General features: G+C 39.5%; 4 protein-coding genes across 6 annotated transcripts; 1 reads left to right on the forward strand and 3 right to left on the reverse strand.

Annotated features, from left to right (window-relative positions):
* Positions 1–2,562: 2,562 nt before the first annotated feature.
* LOC125212577 (TNF receptor-associated factor homolog 1a-like) lies at positions 2,563–4,454 on the forward strand. 3 transcript variants are annotated; one of them, XM_048112784.1, is made up of 4 exons: positions 2,567–2,720; positions 2,839–2,951; positions 3,326–3,558; positions 4,251–4,454. In XM_048112784.1, exons 3-4 carry the CDS (start codon positions 3,372–3,374, stop codon positions 4,439–4,441), a joined length of 378 nt encoding a protein of 125 aa, XP_047968741.1. In that variant the 5' UTR covers positions 2,567–2,720; positions 2,839–2,951; positions 3,326–3,371; the 3' UTR covers positions 4,442–4,454. The 3 variants fall into 3 exon arrangements, with proteins under 3 accessions (XP_047968740.1, XP_047968741.1, XP_047968742.1); XM_048112783.1 differs by lacking the exon at positions 2,839–2,951 and having other exon boundaries at positions 2,563–2,720; XM_048112785.1 differs by lacking the exon at positions 2,839–2,951 and having other exon boundaries at positions 3,330–3,558.
* A 3,589-nt stretch (positions 4,455–8,043) lies between these two features.
* On the reverse strand, positions 8,044–12,327 carry LOC125210049 (loganic acid O-methyltransferase-like). The gene is made up of 3 exons (XM_048109622.1): positions 12,199–12,327; positions 8,617–9,246; positions 8,044–8,376 (listed from the first exon to the last, which is right to left on the reverse strand). The coding sequence occupies exons 1-3, from the start codon at positions 12,325–12,327 to the stop codon at positions 8,044–8,046; spliced, it is 1,092 nt and encodes a 363-aa protein (XP_047965579.1).
* An 849-nt stretch (positions 12,328–13,176) lies between these two features.
* LOC125212576 (loganic acid O-methyltransferase-like) lies at positions 13,177–14,838 on the reverse strand. Its single transcript, XM_048112782.1, has 3 exons — positions 14,718–14,838; positions 13,969–14,592; positions 13,177–13,539 (listed from the first exon to the last, which is right to left on the reverse strand). Exons 1-2 carry the CDS (start codon positions 14,802–14,804, stop codon positions 14,110–14,112), a joined length of 570 nt encoding a protein of 189 aa, XP_047968739.1. The 5' UTR covers positions 14,805–14,838; the 3' UTR covers positions 13,177–13,539; positions 13,969–14,109.
* LOC125210050 (probable S-adenosylmethionine-dependent methyltransferase At5g38100) lies at positions 13,207–14,097 on the reverse strand. Its single transcript, XM_048109623.1, has 2 exons — positions 13,969–14,097; positions 13,207–13,539 (listed from the first exon to the last, which is right to left on the reverse strand). The coding sequence occupies exons 1-2, from the start codon at positions 14,095–14,097 to the stop codon at positions 13,207–13,209; spliced, it is 462 nt and encodes a 153-aa protein (XP_047965580.1).
* Positions 14,839–24,733: the final 9,895 nt, after the last annotated feature.

Here is a 24,733-nt window from a genome sequence, read left to right on the forward strand (position 1 = left end):
CCATTCTAATATATCAAAAGAAAACAAACTTTAAACAATATTAAAGCCAGCCTAATATCAATATGTTTTAAAATTACCACCCCGAGGGTAGAATCCTCAACAAAAACAAATATGGCACCACAACTACAACTATTTTTTAACCCAATGAAACATCAATTGTGTGTTGAATTAAGTAAATAATCTAAATCGATCTTTTTCTTATGTTCAGCCATATCACTCACGTGTATGCATGACGCTGCAATATTGATTGGATGAAGAAGAGGCGAACGTGTGGCATGATTTTACACTTTATGAAATGTCATGGTTTTCAATCCAGCCAAACATCAATTAGGTGTTACTAGAACAACATCAACACCACGGTATAAACAAAAACAACTCCTAAGATGGGAGCCCCACCATTAAAATTTTGTATAACTATAATCCGACCGAAATTATAACAAATTTCAAACAAAAGAAAACTATATAATCTTACCCAAAAAAAAACCCATTCCTTCTGAAATGCGGTAACGTATCCCAAATATTTAATTAATATTTGTAAGAGAGAAAACAAAAGAGGAAACATGTTGTTAGTTATTGGAGTACCATATAAGCTGTTGAATTTAATAAATTTTATTGTGGCTATTAAGAGTGATATTAGATATTATGACTCGTTTGATAGCATAGAAATACCAAGATAATGTTTTGTATCCATGTATTTCCACTTGTTTGGTAACAAAGATACTTTTATCTCATGGCCCGTGTTAACACGCTAAGCCTGTCTAGGCCCGACGAAAAATCCCTCATTTATGTATATCACCAAATTGGTGAGATATGAAACTATTCAACCTTGTTTTCCACGCTGCCCTTCTTTATTCTCTCATCCACTAACCTTCCCCACTCTAGCTGAAGGCGGTGGGGTTTCCGACGGTGCATCGCCGACTCGATCTATGACCCTGCAAATTTTCTTCTCTCCTTCGATGTACGATGGCATGTGTGGCATTGTTTGTCTCCGGCGGTAGGGATGTCAATTCAACCCGAAACCCGTGAGTCGGCCCGAATAGCCCGGTAAAATGAGCAGGTTAGGACTGTGCAAATTTTAATTAAAAAGTACTGTGTTTTAGGTTTTTTTTAATATTTTTGAATTTCATATGGCAATCATTAATCTTCTTCAGTCTATATTCTACATTTTCCCACTCGATCCCACACTATCAACTTTTAAGTTCCACCTCAACTCATTATTTCATCGTCTCATCATCTGCCACTAATGTCTTACTACCACCAAAGCAAATCAATACAAAATTAAGAATTGACCCATCAAAATCTCAATATATTTATTATTTTAATAATGATTCATGTAAGATATTATTTTAAATATTCATAAAGAATTAATTATGAACAATGTCAAAATAATAGCATGAACACAAGTTTTAATTGAAATGATTGATTTAATTTTGATTTATTTTTGTTTAGATTGTAGTTGATCGAGATTAAGGGCTTCTCTCCAAATACTAAGGAAAACTATGAAAAAATTGAAGATTTTATATGATTCTAACTAAGAAGAAAAAATGTCTAAAATTTAAAATCATTTTATTGAGGAAAATTTGATTACAATATATATTTTTGGAAGTTTTTAGGCCCGAATAGCCCGAAACCCGAAGGTTTAGGGCTGAAAATTTATGACCCAAAAAATTCATAACTCGAATAGCCCGGCAACCCGAGTGAGTTGGCCCGAACCCGAACGGGTTAGCCCGATTGACATCCCTATCCGACAGTAGTGAGGGCGTCTCTCAATGGCCGTTGTCGTAACTTTACCGCCGTCACACCATCTTTTTCCACCGTTGAGTTTTGTGGCAGTGATATTGCAATTCTAGATCTGTCTGGGCCTTTTCATCTATGTGTTGTGCCCTTCGTCAGAGGCAGTGAATAACAACGGCTATGGCTCCTCATTGGTGCTCTGTTTTCTTCCAGAATCGAGCATCTACATCTGAATTCTTGACGAGATGAACAATTTATCAATTGTTGTAAGCTTCTTCATACATGTTCAGCCATATCACTCACGTGTATGCATTACGCTGAATATTGATTGGATGAAGAAGAGACGAACGTGTAACATGATTTTACACTTTATGAAATGTTATCATTTTCAATCCAACCAAATATCAATTACGCATAAAGTTATCATTTTCAATCCAACCAAATATCAATTACGTGTTACTAGAACAACACCAACACCACGGTATAAACAAAAACACTCTAAAGATGGGAGCCCCATCATCCTAATTTTGTACAACTATAATCCGACCCAAATTATAACAAATTCCAAACAATAAAAAGAAGACTATATAATCTTACCCAAAAAGCCCCATTCCTTCTCAAAAGTGATAACATATCCCAAATATTTAATTAATATTTGCGAGAGAGAACTAAAGAGGGAACACGTTGTTAGTTATTACCATATAAACCGTTGAATTTAATAAATTTTATTATGGCTATTAAGAGTGATATTAGACTATAAAGTGTATGAAAAGTGAAACCCTACTCAACAAAACTATATTACAACACACAGAGACGCACACACAATTAAATATAAATAAGTAAGAAAAATTGGTAGAAATTCATTTCCTCCGCTTCTGTTCTAATTCAGCTGCTGCTTTTTTTTTCTTTTACCTGCGACCTCCCTAATCGCTATAGACTACTCATTCGCATAATTATTGAACAAAGCTTCGTTCTTCTTAATTAAGGTCTGTTTATGCCGCTCGATCCGAATTACATGAATATATTATCTTCTTTCGCCTGTAATTTACTGATTTTTTTTTTCTGATTTCATTTCTATTTTACATTTTGGGGATTTTGGATTAGGGTTTGGGGTACTGATATGGGTATAACCGGATGCTAATGGGTTTCTGAGGTGGTTTTTGAGCTCATCGGCTTCTCAGTTTGAAGTCGAGGATTGCTGGATTTTGTCTTGATCGGTAAAAACCACTGTGGTCGTGAACAATGGATATCGTTTAAAACATTTCTGGTTAATGTTTTTGGTCGGGTTTGGATTGTAGGGATTAGGGTTTATTGAAACTTGCATCATCTGATTTGCTTTTTTTGGTTTTTTGTAAGGATATTGAGGATTGGAATTTGTCGTGTGGCCAATCATATAATTTTGCTTTGATTATTGTACTTCTGATGTGTCAGATTGATTGCATTATCAAAAGCTTTAAAAAATGTCACTGTATTTCATTTATCAGTAATGGGTATTCAATCATGTATAATCACCATGTGACGACTTGCTAGTTTATATAATCTTATCTTGAGCTGTTATCGGTTCTGAAATGGGGCTTAATGTATATTGAAGCAAGGCGACGTTGAGGAAAGTGTGCTGGTTATTACGGAGTGGGAAAATGACTGGAGTTGCAACTGGGGAGGCTGGAGCTGGAAGATCATTTGAAGGGGTTTCAACTGGGCAACAGCAGTCTCGATGTCAGTCTGGGGAAGCAATAGCTGAATGGAGGTCTTCGGAGCAGGTTGAAAATGGGAGTCCATCTACTTCGCCCCCGTACTGGGACAGTGATGACGATGATGATGGAGGTGTGCCCTTTTTTTCCCGTTGTAGATTTCACAGCTACCTGAATTCATCAACTTTGTCTTGTGCTCTTGGTTATCGATGCTTTGCAAATGTGGGATATTGGTTGAAGATTGTACACTCTGTTTGATATCTATCGGCATCATCTATATTGTTTCCTGCTTCAGAAGCCTATTCATTTAATGAAAAGCTTATACTGGGATTGAAGGAGACCATTAATGAATCATTCAGAGAAAATATATATAAACTAAAGTTGCATGATAAATGTAAGGAAGAACTGAAGAAGAATCCAAAAGCTTATACAGCTTTTTGTACTAGAGAGATTCCAATATTTATATTTTTATCCACTTCTTATTTCGACCCGTGGAGAAAAAGAGAGAAAAAAGAACAACAAAAATAACCTTTCTTGGACTGTGATGCGGCGATTACCATTGTGGATCTGGGGATAGACATATATTAGTGACTGATTGCATTATGTCCGAGTTAAGGTGGCAGATCTTTCTTCTATTGCTTTTGAAATGTTTGTTGTTTCTATGTTTAAGTCAACCATGTGTGGAGAAATCTCTTGCTAAAAGGCATGTGGCATTCGCTTTGGATTTTGTATTTTGATTTTTACGGACTGATATCATCATTATCATTTATTCATTCAGTAAAATGTCTAGCATTGCTACAATTATTTTGGCTCATTATGCTGCAGGACCAAAGCCATCTGATTTATTCGGAAAGTATACTTGGAAGATTGAGAAATTTTCTCAAATCAACAAAAGAGAACTTCGTAGCAATGCATTTGAAGTTGGAGGCTACAAATGGTATGGTTTCCTATCAATTTTTCTTCTGCCATTGCAGTGCATAAAAGTTTCTCATTCTGCTGTATTTCTGACATGTTGACTTCAGAGTCGTTATTATGAGATTATTATTTAAGCTGATTTTCCAACCAGGTTAGATTTAATTCAGGTGGGGTTGTTGATTTTTCTGACACAAGGTCTTCAGATTCAGAATCGTCACTAACTTCATTATGGGGAGATAGTCCCCCATCCCCAAAACGAGACCCACCATCCCCAAAGCCAGGGCCCATCATCCCCAAAACGAGACCCACCATCCCCAAAGCCAGGCCCATCATCTCCAAAACCATGCCCATCATCCCCAATATTAGCCGGATCGTGACTAACTTCATTATGTCCAGATGGCCCATCATCATATTGTACTCTATCTTGAACTTGTCGTTGTCCCCTTCTAGATTGATAGACAACGACCGTATGTGGAATACGTTGTTGTGCTAAATTAGCTTGATAGTCAACAAATAACTCAATTTGACCTGATTGAATAGCTGTTGCAAACATATCCCTCATATATGCATCGCAAAGTCGAACGCCCACAAAATGATATCCATTACCCACTTGAATTGCACGTTTCCATGTCAAACTAATCATATACTCACTCACATTGATTCCAATGCAATCACATACTCTGCTAACCAACTCATTATATGGAACAAACTCATCTAAGACAAGATATGCATTTGCCACGGGTGGCTCATAAGACAAACCAATTCCTCCAATTTGTACTATTCTTCCATCCCAATATAAAAGGACACAAATAGATTCTGTGTCCATAATCCTGCAATACATACACAACTTTATCTCAAAATTTAAATAATTAAAAATATACTATATACCAAATCTTACAAATTAACAATTCAAAAGACACTACTTACCAAATCTTAGTATAATAACACACATTGAACATACAATTTATACCAACAACCTTAAATTTTTTTTTTTAGCCACAAACCCTAGAATCACAATTTTCACCATAAACTATGGATATAATGCTAAATTAAGAAGAAAGCACGTAACTTACCTTGAGGGAGAAACAATTAGATGAATTTGGGCGATTTATGCAATAATTGGACGAAAATGTGGCATTCTTGGAAGGGATTCGCGGGCAAGGAGGCAGAGGGCAGAATGCTTCTGCCCCCGATTCTGTTCTGGCGTAGTTTTAATCAAGGGGAGAAACGCACTCTTAGAATGCGTATCTCAAATACGCATTCTTAGAATGCGTTTCTCCACTCCGTTTTTTCTTTTTAATCGCGAACAAAACCAAGCTTAAATACGCATTCTAAGAATGCGTATTTGAGATACGCATTCTTAGAATGCGTTTCACCTATTTACAGAAACAAAAAAAAAAAACTAGCCTATTGGTGGAACCATTTTTGTAGAAGACCCCATTTATAGAATTTAGCCGATTTAAACACCAAGAACGGAGCCAAACCAAACCAAACCAGCTCAAGGCAATACACGCAGCAAAAACCACACTTTAAATCAAACCCAATCTGAATCGATTTCAAAAGATGAGATTAATGAATCAAATCTAGCACCAAACTTAAATCAAAGATCAAAAACCGTATAGAGGCAACAAGAACAGATTTTTCAAGAACATTTTTTTTTGAAATTAATACTCCAATACAACAATGTTTTGGATCTTTGTCCAAATCAAGCACAGAACCAGTCGAAAAAACCTAATTACACTTAACACAACAATTAATTTTAAGAAGAGGAAAGGGATTAGGGTTCGCCGAGAGAGAGAGAGATAAGGGACAATTTTTGGACTGTATTCCAGAGAGAAGGAGATGACCGATTATGGTTCGATATGGGGTGGAGGAGGCGGCGCGGTGGAGGCGGTAGGCGATGAGGAGACGGTGGAGGCGGCGTGGTACGACGGCGTGGTAGAGGCAGCGTGGTGAAGGCGACGGACGATAAGGAGGCGATGGCGATGGCGATGGCGGCGGCGCGGTGGAGGCAGCGTGGTGGAGGCGGCGGTGGAGGCGGCGGTGGAGGCGGTGGAGGATTAGGTTTTCCGAGAGAGAATGGGAGAATGAGAGAGAAAGAATGGAAATTAGGGAATCAATTTGGGGGGTTTTTGGATGGCATTTTTGAAATTTAAGTGAATGAGTAGGGTAATTAGATTGTCCAAATATGGTAAGTAGAACCGGGACTCCTATTCCCGGACGTCCCAAAACGGAAAAACGGGACTTCTATTGCTGGACGGAGGGAGTAATTCATTTTATGGAAAAGGGCAAGGAAGAAAAACCTACTCCCCTTGTCCTGTTTAAAATTAAATACTCCCTATGTCCTTAAAATTTGGCGTCATTTGATTCGACACGGACTTTAAGAAATGTAATAGAAAGTAAGTTGAAAAAGTTGGTGGCATATGGGTTTTATTTTTATATGTTAGTTTTAAAATAAAGTATGAGTGAGAATGGATTAGTAGAATGTGTGATCTACTACTAAAAATAGTAAAAGTGAAAGGTGACAAATTTTTAGGGACGAGCGAAAAAGGAAATATGTGACAAATTTTCAGGGACGGATGAAGTATTTATCTTTCGAATTATTCTATTAAAAGTGAAATATTTTTTAAAATAAAAATATTATCATCTTTATTTTTCTTATCTTTCTTACTTTTTTCTCTTTTCATTATTTCACATAATAACATTACATAAAATCTTATGTTAAAAAGCAAATGTTTTATTTACAATGGGACGGAGAGAGTATATATTACTCCGGACAATATATGTTACACACAACACAATGAAGAACACGTTAGAATACTTGGACATTTTTGTTATGTGCACCACATGATAAATCAAATCTTCATCGGCATTTGTAAACTTTAATTCTTTCACTCATATACTGATAGGAGCGCCCAAGTAGTAATTGGTAGCTTAGACATTCACATATTTGTGTAATTTCTTGTCATTTTCTTCATATTTAGTTAAACAAAGACTTTAAGTAACAACTTTGCAAAATATAGGTATTATAAAGAGTGCCCCCACTATAAAAATACACATAAAAGAGAAAAATAGATACTCCCTCCCGTTCCCATTAAAAGTCCTATGTTGCAATTTTAGTATGGTCTTCATTAAAAGTCTCATTTCATCTTGAAAAAAAAAAGTCTAATTTCACCTTACTATTTTTGGTAATTAGTCCCTACATTTTACTGATAAATTTCATTCACATTTTATTTTAAAATTAATATGTGAAAGTGAGACCCACGTATCACTAAACTTTTCTTCCACTTCTATTTACAAAATCAAATAATTTTCTGAAAACTCGCGTCAGTCAAATACGAGTCTTCTAATGGAGACCGGGGCAGGGTATATTTGGTTCTCGTCCCCCACACATATGATATACTACTCCATCCTTCCCAAAAAGTTTATCACTTATGTCCATTTTCGTCAGTCCTATAAAGTTTGTCACATTTCACTTTTACCATATTTGGTATTAGTCTTCACATTCTACTAAATCATTTTCGCTCACGTCTCACTATGAATCTAATTAATACTACTGCACAAAAGTAAGACTCACATTCCACTAACTTTTTCAATCCACCATTCATTACATTTCTTAAAACCCGTGACAAAACAAAACAAGTTATATTTTATGGGATGGAAGGAGTAGAATTTATTGAAGTCTTATACCATTGACAACTTACTACACATTGTTGTGCTTGAGGATAGCAACAATCATAATAGTTCTATCTTTAGAAGGATCTGCGTATACTGGTGAAGCATGGAATTTCTTCTTCAAAAGGTCAAATATTTCATCGATGGTTTCAGCTCCAAACTTGTTTGTAAGCATATTTTCATGAACCGCCCTAAGACATGCCACGTGGCCATCAACATTGAGAAATGCCCCACTTTTTAAAATCTCCATTCTTTCTATGCTAAAACTATTATTTTTTTGCAGTATGGGCCTCAGCTCCTCCGCGGTGGGAAAGTAGTATGGAAGGTTGAATATCTCTGATATTTCCTCACTTAATCTTCCCTACAAAAGTCAATGTAGTCATCAATTTCATCGAAGCTCCTTTCGCCATCACGGAATAGAGTCAATGAAATTGAAGCCTTAAATCCAATGTATGGAATCGCAAAATATTAAAAGTGAAATTAAATTACAATTTCAATTCCTCAGCAATTCCACAATTTGAATTCCATATCAAATTTAGATATTTTGAATTTGAAATAGTTATAAAATTCCATATCAGGAGTATAAAAAATAACAATATACCTTTTTGGCCATGTCGATAAGGGAAGATCTGAGAAGTTCAACCCGCGATACAACGGTAGACTCCTTTTGTGGGTCCCAAAATTCAGGCACTCCGGGAATTAGAAGAGCCATAATCCCACCATCCACCATTTCCACAGCCCTACACTTCAAGAATGACTCCATATCCTTCTCAAATTGACCTAAATAAGCATCATAAACCTCCTCTCTCTCTCTTCCGCTCCAAGCCGGAGACTTGAGGCCCTCGGCCGCCTTGGGCACCTCTGTCAGCCACTGGAGCGCCCAAGAAGAGTACGCAAAGTCTATGGATGACCGCGGGAGAAGGCGGCCGTGGAAGTCTCCTGCTATTGCAGCTACCTCATAGCTCCTATTGGGTGGGAGAGAACTGAAGAAGGTGTTGAAGTCGTTGGAGACGACGTCGTTGAAGCAAACATAAAATTCTGGGGTCTTGAGGTATGAAGATTTGTATTTTTGTTTGATGGCTTCGATGATCGTGTGCATGGCCGGAAAAGAGTTGCTGCCGGTTGAGCACCCGAAATCGGCAATGCAGAAGTGCTTGCTTGAAGTTGGAATCTCTAATTTTGTGGCGATTTCTTCTTCGATGATTGCCTTTGCAGCTTCCAATATTCCTCCCTTGAAACATGAAATAATTTCGCAAACGATAATTCTTTAATTGATTTGTGCGACGTAATTAAATAATTAAGAACTATATAGATCATATCAAAATATTGATTTAAAACCTGGTAGGATGAGTTTTTAATATAGCTGAGAGGTCCATTGCCACCATTCATGGAAAAATGTCCATTATCTTTGGAATCCATCACCAAATTATAAAGAAATGTAAACCATATGTATGTAATGTAAACCATATGTATGTATATATAGAGAGTTGTAAGTTGAATCTAAATGAGGAACTAAAACGTATTGGGTTACAAGTTCACCCCACATCGGATTAGATGAGAGAGAAGTTGGAAGGAGTATATAATCCTGTCCAACCTCAATCTTTTTAGGGGTGATCAAAAATCAAATCCGTATGGACTTGACTTAAAATGGACAATATCAAACTAATATAGTTTTCGTTTATATATGCATATATTGATATTGTTTGTGATATACTCCATCCGTACGCGATTAGGAGTCCCGTTTTTCCATTTTAGTCCTCCGTGAATAGAAGTCCCGATTCATTTCTACCATAAATGGTAATAGGAATCTACCTTCCACTAACTCATTCTACTCACAGTTTATTTAAAACTAATATATACAAGTGAAACCTCTATTCTATTAACTTTAATCCACCCAATTTTCTTAACATTTCTTAAAACCCGTGCTAATAAGAAATGAAACTCCTAATGGTGGATGAAGGGAGTACCTAATTTATATAGTACTCCCTCCGTCCCCCATTAAGAGTCACACTTTTCCATTCCGGTCCGTTCCCAATTAAGAGTCACACTTCATTTTTACCATAAATAGTAAATAGGTCTCACGTTCCACTAACTCAATTCACTCACATTTTATTACAAAACCAATATAAAAAAATGGGTCTCACATTCCACTAACTTTTTCAACCAACTTTTCTTTACATTTCTTAAAACCCGTGCCCGATCAAAGAGTGACTCCTAATAGGGGACGAAGGGGGTACTATCTAATATTGATATATTTTTATTGGTATTATGTTGATATAAAATGACAAATATAATGATATTTTAATGATTTTCAAAATATATGAACATGCAAAAAGTATTGTTGGGAAATTAATTTAATGTACCTACATGTAGAATTTAAAGTTTTGAATATTTTTTTAAGATTTACTCATTTCTTAATATTCCAATTAGAAAAGTATTGGTATGCACGATATTCCAATAGAAAAGTATTGGTATGCACGATATTCAAATACTCCATCCGTCTACGATTAAGAGTCACACTTTGACCAGACACGAGTTTTAAGAAAAGTAAAGAAGAGTTGGTTGAAAAAGTTAGTGGAATGTGTGACTTATTTTTTATATTGGTTTTATAATAAAATGTGAGTGAATTGAGTTAGTGGAATGTGAGACCTACTTACTATTTATGGTAAAAATGAAGTGTGATTCTTAATTGGGGATGACCCAAAATGGAAAAATGTGACTCTTAATCGGGGACGGATGGAGTAGAAAATTATTGGTATGCACGAGTTAAGATTTAGGGGGGAGAGAGGTTATATTCATTCAACGTGATATGTATAGAGAGAGCCGGAGAGTGAATGTTCGATTGTCATGTTTAGTTGTGAAAAGATCGTGTCTAATATTATTTCTTTGTTCAATTGTCTTTTTATCTTAATCTTCCCTCCTATGTTAGTGCTAAATCTTCCCTCCTACCAAAAGTATATACCAGTATTTATTTCATCGCCCATAATGAATATATACATACTCCTTACCATTTTAGTGCAACACTTCAACCAAAGTAGTCAAATAGACTGATCCCCGCCGGGCCAGAAATTTGAGGCCCAATCCAGACCAGGCCCACAAATGGAGTAGGTTGGGCTGAGTCTCTTTTATAAACTCAGACCCAGCCCTGCCAGGCCATCGACAAAGTGGGCAAGGTCGAGTTGGGCTGGGCCGAGCAGAAATTATTTTGTCATATATTTTTTAAAGTATTTTAATTTTTAAAAAAAGACTGAACTATTTATAAAATTTTATTTTCTTATTTATAATTCATATATATTCGTGGAATGGTTTTAGAAATATGAAATATTATCTTGAGATATTTACTCATAAATATTTACATTCATGTTATGCTTTTACTTCGCACTAGACATTTTTTATTTTTTATGCACACAATCAAGATGAACAATTGAATTTGTATGACATTCTGTACATGAATATGGTGGGGACATGTTTACATATTTATCTTAGGTAAACCTTAAATCCTAAATCTCTAATATATTGTCATATCGATCATTAATGCAATATAAGATGTCAAATTGTCAATGCAATAGTAAATTCATGTCAAAAGCTTTAAGTTTGAAGGGAGTATAGTAATTTAATTTATATTAAATTAATTTATGTTCATGAATTAATTTTTAATGTAAAATACTTCAAAAGGTCCAATTATACATTTCTCACAATTGATCAATATATATATATCGAAATTGTGATATTATGGACCGAAAATTTATTATACCAAAAAATTTGGTATAATAAAGTTTCCATGTGAATTATTATTTACATTCATGCATTTCTAGATTTTCATGTATACCGTACCAAATTCCAATACATAGTCTCACTGTCTCTCTTATGTACTCCCTCTGTCCCAAAATAAAAGTTTTAATTGCTATTTCGATTCGTTTTACAATAAGAGTCTTATTTCACTTTTACCAAGAATGGTACATTTCACTATTCGACTCAAATTTTATCACAAAACTAATATATAAAAGTGAGACTCATATTCCACTAATTACTTATTCAACTCACTTTTCTTAAACTTGTGGCATAACTAAATAGGACTCCTATTGCGGGACGGAGGGAGTATATTAGTACAACAATATATTTAATGTTTCGGTATCCATGGCGTATATCGACGAAAGTTGAAACATCAAATATATGGCCATACCTTTTTGGCCATGTCGACAAGAGAAGATCTCAGAAGTTCGACCGTCGATACAACGGTGAACTCCTTTCGTGGGTCCCAAAACTCCGGCACTCCGGGAATCAGAAGAGCCATAATCCCACCTTCCACCATTTCTACCGCCCTCGATTTCAAGAATGCTTCAAATACGCTTCATAAACCTTTCTTCTCTCCCTACAATAAATATCTCTAGAAGAGTAGCCGAATTCGATGGACGACTGCGGAAGAAGGCAGCCGTGGAAGTCCCTGTGAGGCGGGAGTGATCTGAAGAGCATGTTAAAGTCGTTGATGACGACGTCGTTTAGGGACACGTGGAATTCTGGGAGTTTGAGGTTTGAGGATTCGTGTTTCCTTTTGATGGCTTCGATGATTGTATGCATGACCGGAAAAGAGTCTTTTCCGGTTGAGCACGTTTATTTAGTATACTCATTATCATATTGCACGTTTATTTGTGAAATAAAAAAAAATACTAAAAAAAGTATTGCACATGTTAATAAATTACGATCGACGACGTACAATACACCCTATAAAAGATAGTTCAAAATTAATAATAATGTCAATATGTCATGAACAACATAGGAGATAAAGCATATGTGTTTGGTTTTGGATATCTTATCTTGATATTCAACTTTAAATAATCAGCCATGTACACAATCCACACGTTATTTATTAATGCCTATTTCGAATCTCCCGAAAAAATTGAAGTAAATAAAAAATCACAATGACGTGCCTGTAATATTCAAAGCCATAAGTTTTCGGTCATTATGTAATCGACTTGTAATTACTACTCAAATCTTGATGTACGCTATAAATTTTAATGATTTATTGAACTTGATTGTAATAAAAACAGGTTTTTACATTTTTTAATTAATTTATCAATCGGATGATTTAAAATTTTAATAGAAGTCAGTGCATTATTGCATTTCAAAACCACCCCCACCAAGATTAGAAAACACACGTACATATTTGAAGTCTCTAACCAACAACAACGTACTAAACATTATTGTGCTTGAGGATAACAACAATCACAACAGTTCTTTCATTAGAAGGATTTGCATAAACTGCTGAAGTTTGAAGTTTCTTCTTCAAAAGGTCGAACGTCTCGTCGATAGCTTCAACTCCAAACTCATGTGTAAGCACATTTTGAAAAACCGCCCTAAAACATGCCACGTGGCCATCAACATTGAGAAATGCCCCACTACTCAAAATCTCCATTCTTTCAATGCTGAAACTGATGCTCTTATGCAGTATTGCCCTCACCTCCTCTGGGGTGGGAAAATGGTGCGGAAAGTTGAATTTCTCTAATTTTTCCTCACTCAATCTTCCCTGCAAAGTCAATATAATCTTCACTCAATTTCGTAAAAGCAACATTACTTGTGAATTAAAGTGACTAGTATTTTTATCGGCTCAGATTTAAAAAATTGTTTGACTTTATACGAATAAAAAAAGTAATTGATAGAAAATGTTAATGGAATTTGGTCATACTTTTATATGTTGGTTTTATAATAACATGTGAGTAGAGTGAATTAGTGAAATGTGAAGTTCACCATAATAAAAGTAAAAGGAGACATTTATCAGTGCATGCATAGCATAAGGTATGATATTAATCATCCCGTTATAACAAAGACGTTTCCTTTAGACACAAGACTTAAGAAAACTATGTTAAGAAAATTGCCGAAAAAAGGAAATGACTCAGCTATAATGAGACAGTCCAAAGAAAAATACAAACGAACTATACAGGGATAGAGAGAGTACCTTTTTTGCCATGTCTACAAGGGAAGACGTGAGAAGTTCAAGCCTCGATATAACGGTGAACTCCTTTTGTGGGTCCCAATAGCTAGGCACTCCTGGAATTAAAAGAGCCATAATCCCACCCTCCACCATTTCCACAGCCCTTCATTTCAAGAATGATTCCAAATCCTTCTCAAATTGCCCCAAATAAGCTTCATAAACCTCCTCCATCTCTCCTCCACTCCGAGGCGGAGACTTGAGGCCCTCGGCAGCCTTGGGCACCTCCGACAGCCAGTGGACCGCCCAAGAAGAGTACGCAAAGTGGACGGAGGATGGAGGGAGAAGGCTGCCGTGGAAGTCCCCGGGAACTGCGGCTACCTCATAGCTCCTATCAGGTGGGAGGGAACGGAAGAGGGTGTTAAAGTCGTTAGAGACGACGTCGTTAAAGTAGACGTGGAATTCTGGGGTTTTGAGGTCTGTGGATTCGTATTTGCGTTTGATGGCTTCGATGATCGCGTGCATGGCCGGAAAAGAGTTGTTTCCGGTTGAGCACCCGAAATCGACAATGCAGAAGCTATTAGTTGAGAACTCTAATTTTGTGGCGATTTCTTCTTCGATGATTGCCTTTGAAGCTTCCAATATTCCTCGCTTAATTTGTGTATGAGCAAACATTAATTAGTAATAGATCGCCTTATAAAAACATGAATGCAATAAATAGTTAATTATGAATTTATGATACTAGTATATATAGTAATATATGTATAGAATTACACCTGGTAGGATGAGTTTTTGTCATAGCTGAGAGGTCCATCGCCACCATTCATGGAAAAATGTCCATTATCTTTGGAAATGGAATCCATCACGTACGAAACTATAAAGAAATGTGATTCATATGTATGTATATATAGAGAGAGTTGTCACTGAATGAGGATCTAAATGGGAATTACTACAAATTAATAATATTCGTTGAATTTATTGTTCTAATAATATCAAACAAAGCATGCCAAGTGACAACATAAAGTTTAGATGGCTGTGATATATCCTAAAATGATTTTGAAAAACGCACTCATGAACTAATATAGTTTTCGTGTGTATAATGATATTTTAACGACTTTCAAAATACATGAACATGCAAAAAATATTAAATTATCTCATGATTAATCAGCTTACCTCACTCCTATAACTAATTTAATTCTCCACAAATTTTATTTTGGCTTATTCGGTTTTCTGTCTGACTATTATCTTATAACTGAGTGCTGCCATAACATATAGGATTTGTTTACAAGATACCAATCAACCAATAATATATTGTATTGCATGTTATGTTATCTAAACAAAGTGTCTACAATCAAACTCAAAATATTGCACGTTTATTTGTCAATAAATAAATATAGAGAAAAAGTATTGCGCATTTTATTATACTGCAATCCACGACATACAATACACACGAAATTCGTAATAAGAGCCCACGTGAGAGTAGATAAAGCATATGTGTTCAGTTTTGGATATCTTATCTTAATATTCACCTTTTGACTATGAGCCATATATTTACAATCCACACATGATCAATGCCTCCTATTTGGAATCTTCTAGTTAAAAAGAATGATGAACATGTGAGAATTTATGTGGAAATGCATGAATACAAACTTTTGAGATTTAAAATCAATGCAACCAATTTATTCAACAAATGATGAAATCACGCATATTTACATATATCCCCATGCTTGTGCTGAATCTACCCTCCTACCAAAAGTATATACCAGTATAAATATATACATACTCTTATCCATTTTAGTGCAAAACTTGAACTAAAGTTGTCAAATAGACTGATCCATGTCGGGCCAGAAATTTGAGGCACAATTCAGCCCAGGCCCACAAAATGAAGTACGTTGGGCCGAGTCTCTTTTATAAATTCAAACCCAGCCCTGCCAGGCCAATGTCACTCTTGGTGCTAAGCTAAAGAAGATTACAAAGTTACTAATAACTTTGCGCATAATTTCACTCTCTTTTGCGATCTGAAAAAGAACTAACAATTTTTTTTTAAATAAGCGTATATATGTGCTCGATTCGTTACATTAATTAAATGACGGAAATTAAAAAATGAACATGGCTCAAGACTCAAACATAGTCCGCCAAGCATTTAGGGTTGTTGGGCTCGGATGATGATGCATTAGTGGTGGCTCGTATTGGTGGATACAGTAGGAGCAAAGAAGAGGATTAAGCCCTTTCTAAGTGAAAAACATCTTACTGCATTTTCCAGCTGAAATGGAATATTCCTACCGAAATAGAATTGTACATCCAGAATAGTCCTAAGAAAACAGTACTATTTTCATTTGCATAACATTGTCAAAAAATTTTATATCCAGTGTAAATCATTATGTAAAATTAGCTCTTATAATTAAAATGAAATATAGAATTATCATTTTCTTGGAGTTCCAAACTAAAACTTGAATATAATGTGGAGGCCCATTGCTTTGAGTGTGCATGGGCCTTTCCGTATCAAAATTAAATCCTAAGAGTTACAGAAATAAATCATAAAACAACAACCAAATAATATAAGAGATTATCGGCTCACTTCCGAAATAAAATTAAATAAAAGTATAGATTCCTGTCAGCGACTGCAATCGTGATTTCAATTTTGGTCCTGTAACCTCGTATCACATGACATCTAAGCAACAAATGAAACTTTGTAAAGTGAAATACTTATTATGCTATAGAAATAATCATACTGCCCCAACTTCTTAATAGAAACACCTTATTTTTAAATTGTGATACACTAGTAAGTAGATTTCCTGATGTCACCAACTAATCTCAGACGTGCTAAATATTTTTGTGCTTGTGCTTGTGCTTGAGGATAGCAACCATCTTAACAGTTCTATCGTTAGAAGGATCTGCGTAAACCGATGAAGCCTGGTATTTCTTTAACAAAAGGTCGAACGTTTCATCGATGGTTTTAGCTAAAAACATATGTGTAAGCATATTTTGATGAACCGCCCTGAGACATGCCACGTGGCCATCGACATTGAGCAACGACCCACTACTCAAAATCTCCATTCTTTCTACGATGAAACTATTGCTCTTTTGCAGTATGGCCCTCAGTTCCTCCGTGGTGGGAAAGTAGTATGGAAGGTAGAACGTCCTTGACATTGACTCACTCAATCTTCCCAGCAAAAGTCAACTTGTGATTGTTAATGGCGGACGAATGGAGTACTGATCTCTGCATGCATAGGATGTGATATTACCTTTTTAACCATGTCGATGAGGGAAGATTTGAGAAGTTCAACCCGCGAAACAACATAAGACTCCTTTTGTGGGTCCCACAGGGCAGGCACTCCAGGAATTAGAAGAGCCATAATCCCACCTTCCACCATTTCCACAGCCCTACACTTCAAGAATGATTCCATATCCCTCTCAAACTGATTCTTTTTTTCTTTTTTTTTTTTGAAACACTCTTTCTACAACAACGTCCTTTCCCAAAAATTTCTTTTTTCCTGTGATCCAACAAAGATTCAACCCATATTCAAAATTCGCTATCAAAGGATTATGATTTGCGATTTGGTCCAAGGTTAAGATAAGGCTCCAAAGGATGACCTAACGTCCTCTCCTATCACTATAACCACTTTGAAGATTCAAACAGACCGCAAACAAGTTCTAGAAACATATAACATAGTTGATGAAAAATCACATATTTTTTTTTAGAAAAGGAGATGGTCTCTATCCTCACAAGGTAATTTTTGGCAATAGACAAGGCAACGAGCAATTCACTTTAGACAAATCACAAATAGCCAACACAAGTCACTTAGCTAAATCAACTAGTTTTCGCAAACATTTTTTTAACCAAAAATCATCATAGGCAATTCATCCTACAAACATGTTTAGTTCATCTTGTCATATTTCCCAAGTCCCAATTCAATTTCACCCAAAGGAATACTCAAACAACGAAATCACACAAAAGAAAAACAACAAAAAATATAAAAATGAAAATGAAACAAAAGAAACTATCCTACTAGCTATCACCACATAAGATGCCATCATATCAAATTAGGGGGGGGGGGGAGAAAGAGACCCAATTCCACTAGACACCCCCCCCAAACTTATTCCAAGCCAAGGCAAGGATAATTTTGAAAGAATGTGGAATTGTGGTGGACCTCTACTGATTCGGCGGGTGGTGAGGTGGTCGCTAGCTGGCCATGAAATCCCGTTGTTGCTGCACAAAAGTGGCCCATCATTCACCATTGAAGTGATAAGTGAGCTCTCCATTGTCAACATCGATCAAGGCCTTCCTTGTGGCTAGAAAAGGTTTTCCTAGAATGAGAGGTACCTTTCTATCCTCCTCTATGTCCAATATCACAAAATCAGCGGGGAAGACGAACTCATTCACTCTCACCACAACACCCACTGGATAAGACACCGATCTATCAGTGTTACAGTGCAACAGTCAGCTCGTCTAAGGGAGACCAGCCCGGAGCAACATGTGGAGGAGATGGACATGGATATAGTGGACAAAGGCAGCAAAGAGACGACGAGAACAATCGCCAAGGACCGGTCGCGCCGTCAGAGACGTCAACCAGATCACTTTGGCGATTTTGTCAAGCATTGAAGCGGCTGACTTTTATCTATTTTTGTTAGTTTATTTCTATTTCGTGTCTTTAGTTATTTGGGGATTATTATTGTTTATTTTTAATTATTTTTGCGTCGAGCGGATTATAAGCTCCTTTCCGGGTTTTCTTCGTTGATTCTTTCCCGGATCGTAGGTCGAATCAACCCTAGGGTCCTAGTATAAATATGCGTGTATTTTATTTCACCTCTCAAGGAATAAAATATATTTACGCAATTTACTTTCTACTGCTTCAAAACCCTCGTTCTTGCCGTGTTTGACCGTCAGGCAAACGATTCCGCGACTTCACGGAGGAATTCTACCGGAGTTAGGGAGAATGGCCCTAACAAGTGGTGCCTTCATTGTCGAACTCATTTATCGATGGCACATCTGAATGCTACACGTACAGAACCGATGGTGGTATCTTCCACCAGCGTCATTCGCGGGCTAGAGCAGCTTCCGACGTCGACCGCACCCTTTAATGCGTCGGCGTTGGCTTGGGAACATGTACTAGCGTCAATTGCCCGAGTAGAAGCCCGTTTGGACGCGTCAGAACGCCGATCCAACACCTCGCCGCCACAACCTAGGCCTGATCCTGATCCACCTTATGCAAACTGGCACGGTGGGAGATGAGACTCGACGTTCCAGACACTGATAATTACTACAACAACGTCGGTCGCTTCACAACCACAATTAGGGTTCGGAGGACCCTCATCGCGTGACACACATCGTCAAGGGACATCTGCCTGGGAGCACCAGGGCAGCGACAACAACTGGAACAGGGGCAAACAGACGACCGCGTGGGATAACCCTTGTCATCGACAGGAGATCCGTGGCGAGAGGCGATCGACGGCTTGGGACAGCCCTTGGAGTAGACCACACGCTGGGGGCTTCACGCTACGATCAGTACCGTTCAGAGAAACCGCGCTATGAGCAGATGAAACCACCACGCCTTGGCGTAGTGGTGGTCGCTTTGAGCAACGCCAATCAGGCTTGCCTATGGCTTTACCAGCCCCGTCGCAGCAGGTTCCGAGGCCTCCTCAACATAAATTTTCTGAATACTCTAACTTACCGGTACTCAAGCTGTCGCCAGCGCAGAAAGCGGAGCGTTCACGCTTGGGCCTTTGTTGGTGGTGCCCGGAGAAATGGGTTCCAGGCCACAACTGTAAGGGAAAGTTTTTGGTATATATGGGTATGGAGGAAGATTCGGAGGATGACCCGGGGAATCAGCTGGTTACGGCAGACATCTCGCATATCTTTGCGATGGAAGGAGGCAGAAGGAGGACAATATTGAGCTGGCAGGTATGATTGGCACGGCGGAGGTGCGCATACTGGTGGATACGGGGAGTTCACACGACTTTCTACATCCCCGCGTGGCTGAACGGTTGGCGCTTCCGCTACAGAAGGTGCGACCCTTTAGGGTCTATGTGGGAAACGGCGAATTCTTATTGTGCTCTTGGGCATCGAGACAGACACGGATCGTTGTGCAAAATCATGTGTTTCTGGTGGATTTACACATTCTTCCAGTACATGGTCCGGAGGTGATTCTAGGAAGGGTGTGGCTGAAATCACTACGGCGAGTGACGAACGACTTTGACGCAGGTACATTGGAGTTTGTGCGGAATGGCGAACACATCCGACTAAAGCTGGTGCCGCCACCCACCAGGTCAGTTTCGTTGCGACGATTTGCATCGCTGCTTGCACTTCGGGGCGAGGCAGAGTTGTTCGAACTTGTCCAATTTCCCCAACGTGACACAGATACCGAGGGAGCAGCGTCGATTTGCTTTCCAAAGGATCTGCCGGAGGAAATTCTGGCAGTGTTGAAGTCGCACGGAAAGGTGTTTGGGTTGCCTTCGGGTATGCCGCCTAAGCGCCAGTTTGACCACAAGATTCATCTGCTACCGGAATCGAAGCCGGTGAACGTGCGACCGTACAGATATCCATACTTTCAGAAGACGGAAATCGAGCGACAAGTCAAGGAAATGTTGGAGACGGGCATCGTTCGACCCAGTCATAGCCCTTTCTCGTCACCTGTTTTACTGATACGGAAGAAAGACGGATCATTCCGTTTTGCATCGATTACCGGGCCTTGAACGCAGCAACGGTGCCTGATCACTTCCCCATCCCCACTACGGATGAACTGTTTGATGAATTGGGCTCAGCTAGGTTCTTCACAAAACTGGATTTGCGCTCTGGATATCACCAGATCTGGATGTGCGAGGATGATGTGTATAAGACAGCATTTAGCATTTCGGACTCACGACGACCATTTTGAGTTTCTAGTAATGCCATTCGGATTGACAAACACGCCATCTACTTTCCAGGCAGCCATGAATAGCCTGTTTCGGTCGGTCCTGCGACAGTTTGTGATTGTCTTCTTCGATGACATCCTCATATACAGCCCCACTATACAATCCCATATACGCCATTTGAATGAGGTACTATCAATCCTTACAAAAAATCATTTTTTTGTTAAATTATCGAAGTGCACTTTTGCGTGCTCGACGGTCGAGTACCTCGGCCATTTGATTACAGGCGGGCAGCTCAAAGCAGATCCTTCCAAAATTGAGGCGATGTTAGTATGGCCCGTACCCACGTCGGTCAGGCAGCTACGGGGTTTCCTGGGTTTAACGGGTTATTACAGGCGCTTTGTGAAGCACTATGCGTGTATTGCAGCCCCCCTCACGGAGCTTCTAAAGAAGGACTTGTTTATTTGGTCGAACGCGGTGGCCACGAGTTTCGTCGCTCTGAAAGAAGCAATGTCAACGGCACCAGTCCTGCGATTACCTGATTTTACGACGACATTTCACTTGGAGACCGATGCGTCAGATTTCGGAATCAGCGCGGTGCTGCTTTAGGATGGCCATCCGTTGGACTTTTTCAGCAAAAAGCTAGGCCCGAAACGGCGAATTTCCTCAACATATCACAAGGAACTGTATGCAATCGTGGAGGCGGTGCAGAAGTGGCGACAGTATTTGCTTGGTCGGGAGTTCGTGATTAGAAGTGATCAGAAGAGCCTAAAAGATCTGTTGCAACAGATTATTCAAATGCCAGATCAACAGTTTTATGCTCGGAAATTAATGGGTTATAAATTCAGGATCGAGTACAAAATTGGGGCCTCGAATAAGGTCGCAGATGCTCTATCTAGGATGGATGTGGAAGTGGACCAGCCGTTGCTCGCTGCAGATGGCGAACCTGAGCAAGCCGGCGACCCAACCCGAGACGCACAACTATTAACGACAGTGGCCCAGCCGGTCCCTGAAGTTCTCGGCATTCTGCAAACCGAGGCGGAGAGTGCAGCGGATGTGATTGAGCTCCGTTCAGCGCAGGAACAAGGTAGAGGCGACCCGGATGTATCATTCGTGGACGGACTGTGCTATTATAAACGCCGCTTGTATGTTAGTAAAGAATCGGCAGTGAAGGAGGTGCTACTACGGGAGTTTCACGCTGCACCGACAGCCGGCCATCCAGGGATTGACCGCACTTTCAAACGCTTAGCGGCTGTGTTTTATTGGAAGGGAATGCGGAAGGATGTGAAGAAATTTGTAGAGTCATGCTACGATTGCCAGACAACTAAGTACTCTACTCAGAAACCTGCAGGGTTGCTGCAGTCGCTACCGATTCCTTCTCAAGTTTGTGAGGATGTTTCGATAGACTTTATTACTTGCCTTCCACAATCGAGGGGGTTCACGACTATTTTGGTGGCGGTGGACCGCTTGACAAAGTATGCTCACTTTGCACCGCTGCCGAAGAGCTACAATGCTTTGAAGGTGGCCACAGTGTTCATTGATACAGTGGTCAAACATCACGGGATTTCAAAGACGTTGGTGTCGGATAGAGATCCCGTTTTCTTGAATGAGGTATGGGAGGATATGTTGCGCTTAAGTGGTACTAAGCTCAATTTCTCAACTGCCTATCACCCGCAATCGGATGGGCAGACGGAGGTGAGGAACCGGGGTTTGGAGCAATATTTGAGGGCGTTTGTGGCGGATAGACCGTCGAAATGCGTGAATTTTCTGCCATGGGCGGAACTGGCATTGAATTGCTTTCATCACGAAGGCCTGGGGACTTCCCCTTTTACGGCGTTGTATGGTCGGGATCCGCCGTCATTAATTGCGGCTGCGCCCTCGGCGGAGACAACCCCGGACGTGGCATTGATGATACGGCAGCGAGGGGAGTTGATCGTGTTGCTCAGGAAGAATTTGGAGCGCGCGCAACAGCGGATGCGAGTTGCCGCTAATAAGCACCGTCGAGATGTGGAGTTCGAGGTTGGAGAGATGGTGTTGTTAAAGCTGCACATGTATAGGCAGCATTCGGTCGCACGACCGCTGTCAACTAAACTAGCGCGACGATTTTATGGCCCTTTCGAGGTGCTGGAACGAATAGGCCAGGTGGCATATCGTCTGAAGCTGCCGGAAGGGAGTAGGGTGCACGATGTGTTTCATGTGAGTTTGTTGAAGCCTTTTGTTGTTAGTGAGAATCGGGTGGCGGAGGCTTTGCTTGCGAAGTTTGCTCGTGGCAGACCAATGGTTCGACCGTGCCGCGTGCGGGATCGCCGGACGGTTTGGCGAAATGGGGAGACTGTTGAAGAATTGCTGCTCGAATCGGGTGATGACGGCGGGGATCAGCCGAGTTGGGAACCCCGGGAGGTGGTACATAGGAGATTTCCGGATCTGCTCCTTGAGGACAAGGAGGCTTCTAAGGAGAGGGGAGTTGTTACGGTGCAACAGTCAGCTCGTCTAAGGGAGACCAGCCCGGAGCAGCATGTGGAGGAGATGGACGTGGATACAGTGAACAAAGGCAGCAAAGAGACGACGAGAACAATCGCCAAGGACCGGTCGCGCCGTCAGAGACGTCAACCAGATCACTTTGGCGATTTTGTCAATTATTGAAGCTGCTGACTTTTATCTATTTTTGTTAGTTTATTTCTATTTCGTGTCTTTAGTTATTTGGGGATTATTATTGTTTATTTTTAATTATTTTTGCGTCGAGCGGATTATAAGCTCCTTTTCGGGTTTTCTTCGTTGATTCTTTCCCGGATTGTAGGTCGAATCAACCCTAGGGTCCTAGTATAAATATGCGTGTATTTTATTTCACCTCTCAAGGAATAAAATATATTTATGCAATTTACTTTCTACTACTTCAAAACCCTCGTTCTTGCCGTGTTTGATCGTCGGGCAAACGATTCCGCGACTTCACGGAGGAATTCTACCGGAGTTAGGGAGTTTGGCCCTAACAATCAGCCATCTGCAACGTGATGGATGTGGGTTTCAACTGGTCAATCTTCATCTTGTAATAGAAGGACAACGGCATGAGGTTAATGCTAGCTCCGAGGTCGCAAAAGGCATTCTCTACAAAGTGATCTCCACTAGTGCACTCAATAGTAAAGCTCCCAGGATCCTGCATCTTGGCCGGAAGCTTCCTTTGCAAAATCGCACTATAGTTTTCCGTCATATTGACAGTCTCATGATGCTCCCACTTCTTCTTTTTGGCGACAACTTCCTTAAGAAATTTAACATATCTGGGCATTTGCTATAGTGCCTCAATCAGCGGAATGTTAATCTGCACCTTCTTGAAGATCTCTTAGAATTTGGCAAACTAATCATTCTTCTTCTTCTTTAGCAGCACTTGGGGGAATGGCACTCTTATCTCTGTTGGCTTGACTAGTGTGTTCACCTCAGGTGAACTGCCGGAGATGATGTCTCAAGTTCCTCATTTTCTGCCTTGGCTTCTGCTTCTTTCACTGGCCCAGTTACAGGCTTTAGTGGGGTCTCTGGCATAGAAGGACCCTGATAACTCGTCCAACTCCTCAAGTGAATCGCCTTGCAATCCTTAGGATTTACAATGGGCTGCCCTGGGAATTGCCCTGGCTTATGCTGGCCGCTCACAGCTTGAGCAATCCGACTCATTAGCACCTCTAGATTCTTCATATGTGTTGCCATGTTATGCATATCATTCTCTACCTTTTCAATGCTCCATATTCTTATGTGACTGTGTCATGAATGTGTTCAGTGTGTCCTCTGAACTCTTTTTCTGCGGCTCGTTGATCATTCCTAGAGAAACTTTGAACCCCGGAGGTGGTTGCAGGGCATTGTTGGGGTTCCCATATGAGAGGTTGGGATGTGGCTTATTCCCAAAATGGTTGAAACCTCCTTGATTGGGTCGGGAGTTGTTGTAATATCTGTTGCCCCC

The sequence above is a fragment of the Salvia hispanica genome, chromosome 3 (assembly GCF_023119035.1).
Source record: "Salvia hispanica cultivar TCC Black 2014 chromosome 3, UniMelb_Shisp_WGS_1.0, whole genome shotgun sequence".
In the NCBI taxonomy this organism is placed as follows: Eukaryota; Viridiplantae; Streptophyta; class Magnoliopsida; order Lamiales; family Lamiaceae; genus Salvia; species Salvia hispanica.

Bases quoted from the DNA above. Each gene is read 5' to 3' on its own strand.
- LOC125212577 (XM_048112783.1), top strand. From the start codon at position 3,372: ATGACTGGAGTTGCAACTGGGGAGGCTGGAGCTGGAAGATCATTTGAA. The intron at 3,559-4,250 runs GTGTGCCCTTTT...ATTATGCTGCAG, and splicing joins TGATGACGATGATGATGGAG to GACCAAAGCCATCTGATTTA.
- LOC125210049 (XM_048109622.1), bottom strand. From the start codon at position 12,327: ATGGTGGAAGGTGGGATTATGGCTCTTCTGATTCCCGGAGTGCCGGAG. The intron at 9,247-12,198 runs GTATGGCCATAT...TCATGTTTCAAG, and splicing joins TTGTCGACATGGCCAAAAAG to GGAGGAATATTGGAAGCTGC. The intron at 8,377-8,616 runs GTATATTGTTAT...TGACTTTTGTAG, and splicing joins TTATCGACATGGCCAAAAAG to GGAAGATTAAGTGAGGAAAT.
- LOC125210050 (XM_048109623.1), bottom strand. From the start codon at position 14,097: ATGGTGGAGGGTGGGATTATGGCTCTTTTAATTCCAGGAGTGCCTAGC. The intron at 13,540-13,968 runs GTACTCTCTCTA...TTGACTTTGCAG, and splicing joins TTGTAGACATGGCAAAAAAG to GGAAGATTGAGTGAGGAAAA.
- LOC125212576 (XM_048112782.1), bottom strand. From the start codon at position 14,804: ATGGATTCCATTTCCAAAGATAATGGACATTTTTCCATGAATGGTGGC. The intron at 14,593-14,717 runs GTGTAATTCTAT...ACACAAATTAAG, and splicing joins ACAAAAACTCATCCTACCAG to CGAGGAATATTGGAAGCTTC.